Here is an 8,609-nt window from a genome sequence, read left to right as displayed (position 1 = left end):
TACTGTGTGATGTTTAAATAATAGTTAGTTTTACCAAGATATATATATGCAGATTGTGTGGATTTGCATTATTTGTGCTACGGTAGTGTTTACATGCCAGTATCATGTGCTATCTTACTATGTTAGGCACTCTGTCTAAGAATTCACGATCATCTATTTTACATTTGTCTGACAAGTATCATCACAACCTCTACTATACAACAGACTATGGGACATTACTATCTTGACCCCTCCTTCATATTAAGTATCTGCAGACTAACAAGAGAACCAAAACCTCAGGAGATGTAGCTATTTTTGAAAGACTAAACATTCAAGACTACATAGTTCCTCATATTTATTTTGTAACTGTATTTTTCTAAAACATATTAAAATAGAAAAGATGTTCATCTGATTCATCATACAAAGAAAATACCAACATAGTAATAAAATACTGAAAATATATGAAAGCACCCAAACATTAAAATATCCATATTGGCAAAGACTCTAAGAATATATTTCTTGCAATTTTACAGTAAAGTGCTATTCAATCCACTCAAATTAAGGAATCGGCATTTTAATAGCATGGTTATTATTATCTTAAAGTTATAAATTACTTTGTTACCTTTCTCAACAAGACAACAACCCATTTTGTTGGAAGCAAAGCATTTGAGTTGCATGCACCTGAAAATAACCTAAATAACAGCTTTATAGTAAGCAGTGAACATATAAGTTGCCAACTCATTAAGAAAACAAAATACTGAGAAACAAACTGAACAGAAATGAGATTAGTGAAAAATTAAGAAAATGTAGATGTGGTAAACCATTGTATAAATTAAGAAAGGACAGAAGACTTTGCACCAAACAGTTCTGTAGACTTGCCTTTTACATGGTAATTTTTTTAGTAATCATATTGATACTCTGCTTTATTAGTTAATCAGTTTACTAATGCATTTTTTAAACTGCCCTTTTCTATTTCCTAGAAATGATACATCTACAACACACTGGAGAGATACTATAAGCAAAAAGACAGAAGAAGAGTATGACCTTTGTTTTTCCTCAATAATCTCTTCTTATCTATTGAAGTCAACAGACAAAACTAAGTGATCTCTTACAAAGCCAATTTGTAGCAAAAATTAATTCTAGTAAAGAAATTATTTTGAATTTTTAGACCTCATCAAGAGTGAAAATTTTAAATGTATGAAAGATACCATCAGTCTCCTTTTAAGTGTTCATCATTTTAATATACATATTTACAGCAATGAGTACAAAGAATCCTTGTTAGCATAAGTTCTCGCTAGCTTCATACACCATTTCTACATCAGTTTCTGAGAAATGGCAGATATAATACTTGTATGTTGCCTTCAACAATATTTAATCTTCCTGAATTGACTTGCTTTTTTCATAAATTCATCTGTAATTTAAGCATATTGCACATCTCAGAATAAGTTCTTACATTGACTATTTATTAGCCTTTTTATGAACTGTTCATAGGTCATCAAAAGTCAACTCTCACACTCCTTCCGCAATTCGGAACTACAAGTTGCTTTCAAAAAAAAAAAAAAAAAAAAGGAAAGAATAGGAATAGTGTCTCATCATGATTATTTCATTACTATCTTTGGAATCAAACAAGGATTATATTCCTGGTCAATATGGCTGTGTGTATGTTATTTGGTAGGAAATATTTACAATAACTTTGCATTCAGAAAAAGCACAAAAATAAGGAATTTAACCAATGAAAGCAATGAGCCTGAATTACCAAAATAATTACTAACAACAAATATCTTCCTTTATATGTGCACGTACATAGATGATATAAAAAAATCTGCCTGTACTACATAATTTCTGTAAATTTTCCTGAATGAACAAGTTAACCTTTAGAATACACTTAAGTTGACTGCTTGCACCTTCTATGAGAGTAATTCAGGATGTAGGAATAAATATGATGAAAAGAAACAAAATGTTGTATTTAAAGTAGTTGAATAGAGGGAAAAAAACCCCGTTTTAAATTATGCTGTTGTATTTGGTTTCCTCCTTCCAGTTCAGTAGTATTTATTGAGTTGTACAGTGAAAATAGGTCCTAGCTCTAACATCTTCCTCATGCACTGTTCTAAGTGTCAACTTTCAGTAATTTCCTTTGCTGGTCATCCATGTCTTCTTTTTTTTTCAGCAAATTGTATCATCGTTCATTGTTGTGGGCTCAAAAACCTCATTTTGGCAGTTCCAGAATCTGAGTGCAGCACTGCAATCTCTTCCAGTCCAACTAATCATGATAGGCAGCACATCCAGTGCAAAGCAATTCTTTTTAGCTTCTCTGGGTACACGCCAGGTAGAAGCAGAAGGCAACAACAGTAATTGATAGTAATGATAAAACAACTGACAACTGCTGGAACCAGAGGCAGCGATCAATCTGCTCTTGAAGTCTTCTATTAATTTGCAGTAAACGAGTTAACTGAAAATAGGAATAGTTTCATTACATTAGAATTACTGCACATGAAAGTACTTGTTAATTCAGAGCTATTTAGCAATAACTATAAGCACAGGAAAAAAAAAGATAAAAAAAGACTTCCCTTAGTGATACCTTTTCTATCACTACATACTTCAGGAATCTGTTCTACTAAAGAAGCTTTGGATCTTAAGAGTTATACATAGCCTATATTGCCCATATCAAGTAGGTGGTATCTTCACACTAGGAAGCAAAAGATACCGCTGAGGCTCATTGATACCCCAGATCTGTAATATATACAAGAGAAATGAGCAAACTGCATTGAAAGTAGTATTTTATTAAACCATTACCATTCAACAAAACAATTAAATCACTATCACTGATTTAGTTACTTTCAGTTGCTAGGCTTTTCAAATAATATAATTTACAAAGTACCAAAGAGGTTTAGTACAAATTCTTTTTATCTCTATCATATTTTATAATTTTGTTCAATATTCAGCACAAAGGAATACACTATTACCTGTATATGTAAATCTTCATTGGTTTTTGCTGGAATATTAAATGTGTTCTCTTTTAATGTCAGAGAAGAAGGCTTACTACTTTCTACAACATGACACCTGAGCCTGTGAAAGAGGAAGAAAAGTACGCACCAAAAATCATAACTTTATATAATAGTATAATTAATAGTAAACAGTCCATTAAACAGTTATTATATATGCTTTATCATCTGTTTTGGTTGATTAATTTTCTAAATGACTGTTAGAATCACAGAATCATTTGGGTTGGAAGGGACCTTTAAAGGTCATATAGTCCAATCCCCCTACAATGAGCAGGGACTACTGCGATGAGCAGGGACTATGGCAACCTGAAAAAGTTTCCCCAGTCCACCAATTATGTTTTGACAGCTTTTGATACAGAAAGCAAGATCAGAATTATCTGCATGCTCAGTTGAAATGTATCTTCATCATCTTAAATTCATAGCAGAGGATCCACTGGATTATTCAGTCACATACTTACTACCAGAGATGCAACTTACTGAATAGCAAACAAAATCTAAAGGTTTTCTTTCAATTTTAAACCTTAGCAACAACATTTTTCATGGAGTCCACCTCTTCCACAGTTGGATATGCAGGAACAGAATTTCAAGCCACAACTGAACATAGTGGAATCCTACACAATTTATAAAATACAGCAGAAGCTCCTCTGATAACATGCAAGTCAATTAGCGTGGGAATGAATTTATTTGCTAAAGAAATAGTTAAATTGAAGCTGTGGCATTTTTCTATTTTAAGGAAAGAGAAATGCTAAAATTTCTCCAGCAAGACAAAACAAAAAAAAGGAACAAATACGTGTAATAAAATCTAAGTAGATTCCTCAGTGTGCCGGTTTTGGCTGGGATAGAGTTAATTTTCTTCATAGTAGCTCATATGGGGCTATGTTTTGGATTTGTGCTGAAAACAGTGTTGATAACACAGGGATGTTTTAGTCACTGATGAGCAGTGCTTAACATGGAGTGAAGGTCTTTGCTGCTCCTCACCCCACCCCACCAGCGAGGAGGCTGGGGGTGCACAAGGAGTTGGGAGGGGACACAGCCGGGACAGCTGACCCCAACTGACCAAAGGGATATTCCATGTCATATGACGTCATGCTCAGCATATAAAGCCGGGGGAAGCAGGAGGAAGGGGGGGACATTCGGAGTGATGGCGTTTGTCTTCCCAAGTAACTGTTATGTGTGACCCCTTGCCTGCCACGCTGGAGCAGGTATATCTCTGAAGGCATTGTGGCCCATGGAGAAGGCCACGCTGGAACAGCTGCACCTCAAAGCGACTGTGGCTGTGGATAAGTCCATGCTGCAGCAGGTACACCCCTGAAGAGACCGTGGCTCATAGATAAGGCTCCACTTGGAGCAGGTACAACCTTAAGGGACTGCAGTCAGTGGATAAGTCCAGGCCAGAGCAGGGGCAAAGAGAGGAGTTCATTGCAATGTTAAACCTGATGGTCTAGTCCAAAGGGGCCAGGGGTGGAGACTGTAATGGAAATAACTTTAAATTGTTGTAACCTGGGATTTGAGTCGCATGTTATGGGAATTGCTATAGCAGGAACCACCTGAACCAATGGAGGAGAAGCCTTACAAGAAGCAGTGCAAGTGCAGCAGTGACCTGACCTGAGCTGGCTTTGGTGCCCAATAACTCCACGCAACACACCACCTCTCCTGTCCTGAGTGACCACCATAACAGATGGAGCCCAAAGGCACAGACTAAATGAACTCAGTGGACATTTTGTGGACATTTGTGGACATTTTAAAGAGATTTCACAGGGGTGGTCCATAGACTAAGGGAATGATACCTGTGTATTGTATCAAAGGATGGGAAGGTTGGGTGTTGGTTAATGAGGTTGTGTTGGATAGTGTGGTACCTGAGCATGACATAAATGGTATGGAATAAGGGGTGGAGAATGTGCTGGTTTTGGCTGGGATAGAGTGAATTTTCTTCATAGTAGCTAATATGGGGCTATGTTTTGGATTTGTGCTGAAAACAGTGTTGATAACACAGGGATGTTTTCATTATTGATGGGCAGTGCTTACACAGAGTCAAGGCCTTTGCTGCTTCTCACACCACCCCACCAGCAAGCAGTAGGGGTGCACAAGAAGCTAGGAGAGAACACAGCTGGGACAGCTGACCCCAACCGACCAAATGGATACTCCGTACCATATGATGTCATGCTCAGCATATAAAGCTGGGGGAAGAAGAAGAAACGGGGGGACATTCGGAGTGATGCGGTTTTGTCTTCCCAAGTAACCATTACATGTGATGCAGCCCTGCTTCCCTGCAGATGGATGAACACCTGCCTACCGGTGGGAAGTAGTGAACGAATTCCTTGTTCTGCTTTGCTTGTGTACGCGGCTTTTGCTTTACCTATTAAACTGTTTTTATCTCAACCCACGGCTTTTCTCACTTTGACTCTTCTGAGTCTCTCTGCCATCCCACTGGGCAGGGAGTGAGCAAGCAGCTGGGTGGGGCTTAGTTGCCAGCTGGGGTTAAACCACGACACTCAGATAAAGCACTTACACTTGTATAATATTAAAGAGACAATAATTATATTCTCCACTACTTTTAATCTAGGTTTAATAAAAAGGTCAGTTTTGTATTGATCAGTAACATACATACATGGCACACTTTGCAGGTGATAAATCTAATGTAATCAAATAATCTCTCCCTATTGTTTCAGGCTCTGTCCTAAAAAAAAATCCAACATTTATCCAAGGAAGCTTAAGGTCACTCACATGATGTAGATTTTGTTTAATAGGGAAGTAAGAGATAAGCATTTGAAGCAAAGATAGAGCAAGACTTAGGCATCAAGTCTCAAAAACACTTTTTCCATCTTAATTTTGGCCATGTGGGGGTAAAGGCAGCTCCAAAAGAAAGGGGAAAAAAAAACCAAAACCAATCTAAAGTAAAATACAGTCAAATTATTTTTTTTAAAAGATGAAACAGCATTTTGATATCATGACTCTCAGACTTCCAGATGAAAGAATTACAATGAACTTTTCCTAGAAATGTGCAATGATACAACTAGATGTGAACAGATGAGAGAGAAGAGTAACAGGTATATTTAAGAGAGTGTATGGGAAAACGTATTTTCCTAGTGGTATTTTTTCACCATTAAATATAGAAAAACACACATATGAACATGTGATAGGTTTTACAGAAATTTTCTACAAAATTATGATTTTCCATAGCAGAAATGGAATATTTTTTAATATTATCTAGAAAAGTTTTGCATTTGGTATGTCTTCTTTCCTTGCTTGTTTTAGAAAAACAAGTGGCACATTCTTATTTAAAAAAAAAAAAATCTACTGTCCATGTGTATTGTCACAGCCATTCACATTTTTTCCACGTAACTCTTAATCAGCACAAGTACAGCAACAATAAAAAGAAAAGCATGTGCAGAATACCATGACATTTTATGCATTAAAAACACCTCTAATCAGTTAAAACAGAGTGGAAGCATCAGCAATATACTTCAGTCAGTAAGAACACAACTGGGTTTAGAGAATCCTTCACTTGATTATGAAATGCAAGTGCTATAAATCAGCTAAATGATAATGGCTAAAAAAACCCCTGTCAACAGAAAACCATATGCTCACCTATGTTCCATCACTTTGGTCCTAGGGACTTCTTTCCAAAACTGAGTCAGTTCTGGTACACTTGCTCCAGAAGACTGGTCCATTTCTGCTGCCATTATAAGGAAACGATCTTGCAGAGAAGCTGCAAAACCTGCTCTCAAAGGAAAAAAAAAGCCGAAATGTGCTTAGATAAAATGACAATATTGCAAAGTGTGAAGCATTCTTGAACAAAGGTGTTTTAAAATGAGAGCTTGTTCATTGCAGGACATCGGAGACTGACTTACTGGAAACAAAAACAATGAAATCGTTCTCTTAACGCTCAACAATTTTGATTACAATTTTCCCAAAATTCTACAGTTTCATTTTAACAGAACTAGTTTCACCTGAACAATTGAAGGACAACCCAGAATTTTGTAAAGAATGCATTCTCCAGCAAATTCACTTGTCCTTGCAACAATTTAGGAAACCGATTTACCACAAATACACTCCCACTGTAATAGAGCGCAAATGAGACAGCTGCCACTGCGACTTTTTTTTTTTTTAAGACAAGAAAGAATGGGCTGCAGACAACAGCTGCTTATGCCTAAGTGGAGTAGTAAATCAGCACAGGCAGTTACTCAAATGCTGTCTGACATCCATGTTTTTTATAAATAGTAACACTCTCATACAACAGTCAAGTAGACATGGGTGTCAGTCAGCCTTACATCCCAGCAAGCACATACAAAGGTTAGGATCTAGAGCAGTCAGCCTGTTAATAAAACTTATCCAGACTTCCTAAAAATTCTATCATAAGATTTTACTTACCACCATGAAGAGAGACTACTATATCCAACGATGTGCCAGGTTCACAGCTGCTGTTACTGGGTTTAACTCTGTATTTTTCAGGAGCAGTTGTTCTCACCTATAAACAAAAAATACCAAGCAAGCATATAGTAAATGCATGCACAAACTATGATTGTTTCGTAACCTCCCTCATTCTGTAACAACTAAAATCCCCAAAAGCTTAAATATTAAGACATGGTAATACATACAGTCTTTAAAATACTTTCTTTTGTAGGAGTAATCAGACACTGGTATTTCACTTTTTCCTTTCTCTCAACTACTTCTATCCTTTCTTTTCTGGCATATGCTATTTTTCTCTCTTATATACATGCATAAAAAGAACCAAGAATATCAAATGGACTATCTGTTAAAATTCTTAATGTGAAAGTATGGAAACTTTAGTTATTTGTGTGCGCAGAGAACACAAAAGATGTGGTGGAAAGCCAAATCAAGATGCAAGTCAACTCAGTATTTCTGAAGCATACATTCATTCCTTTGACGGTAACATTTGCAGATGGAGCTGCATCATTTTGGAGCATTACTAAAAACTTGTTCTCAGCCAAGATTTAAAAAGGAGAAAAATTCTAAAAAGATCACTTTTTAATGCTTAAGCCTTTCTTTTTCAGGAAGTATTAGGCTCTCACTAAAGAACTAACAATCATCATAGCTCTTTTTCAGTCAGTGCTCCAAAGATTTGTATTACTGATTATCCCCTTTGGGGTGGTACATAATAAGCATAAATTCAGCCAGAAGATTTCTTTGATCTGCTTCAAACATCACAACAGAATAAAAAATTTAGACTGAAAAGTGGGTTTAATAGTACTTCTTCCTCCTTACCCAAAACAAGAAAAAGTTACAGATTTAGTAAAGTAAACCAGGCCACACATAAAATACTTACCTTAAAAGCTACTATGTTTTTAGTGACATTTGTGAGAACTATCAAACATTTTTTCTCCCCAGTTTCTTTGGATCCAAAATACAGTTCTTCTGCTGGGCTAATAAGAAATTTAAAAATAATTAGGTTTCTTCAAATTATCTTTACAACATATCACAGAAAAAAAACTGTCCACACCTACAGAAAAATAAAATACTTTCAACCTTGCAGCCACAGTCACTATAAACAGTTTTTCATCAAAAAAGCTGTGAAAATAAAATGCAGAAATTTTGTAGTGAAGCTCAGGTTGACTCATGACCACAAGTGTACCTAGGTGCCTCAGCTGATTACTGCCCTTGACTTTT

The 8,609-nt window shown here is 36.3% G+C and overlaps 1 protein-coding gene across 2 annotated transcripts in view; it reads right to left on the bottom strand.

The window, feature by feature from the left end:
• Window positions 1–321: 321 nt before the first annotated feature.
• The window catches only part of MOSPD2 (motile sperm domain containing 2), a 41,440-nt gene continuing 33,152 nt past the window's right edge, over window positions 322–8,609 (bottom strand). For both annotated transcript variants that reach the window (XM_009576870.1, XM_009576943.1), the window contains 5 exons: window positions 8,269–8,365; window positions 7,353–7,449; window positions 6,570–6,699; window positions 2,943–3,045; window positions 322–2,428 (listed from right to left, as the gene is read on the bottom strand). In XM_009576870.1, coding sequence (XP_009575165.1) covers window positions 2,282–2,428; window positions 2,943–3,045; window positions 6,570–6,699; window positions 7,353–7,449; window positions 8,269–8,365 — 574 coding nt within the window. In that variant the 3' untranslated portion in view covers window positions 322–2,281. The remainder of the gene's footprint in view (window positions 2,429–2,942; window positions 3,046–6,569; window positions 6,700–7,352; window positions 7,450–8,268; window positions 8,366–8,609) is intronic.

This window comes from Fulmarus glacialis, unplaced genomic scaffold (genome assembly GCF_000690835.1).
Source record: "Fulmarus glacialis isolate BGI_N327 unplaced genomic scaffold, ASM69083v1 scaffold7620, whole genome shotgun sequence".
In the NCBI taxonomy this organism is placed as follows: Eukaryota; Metazoa; Chordata; class Aves; order Procellariiformes; family Procellariidae; genus Fulmarus; species Fulmarus glacialis.
This window is presented reverse-complemented; position numbering and strand designations above follow the sequence as displayed.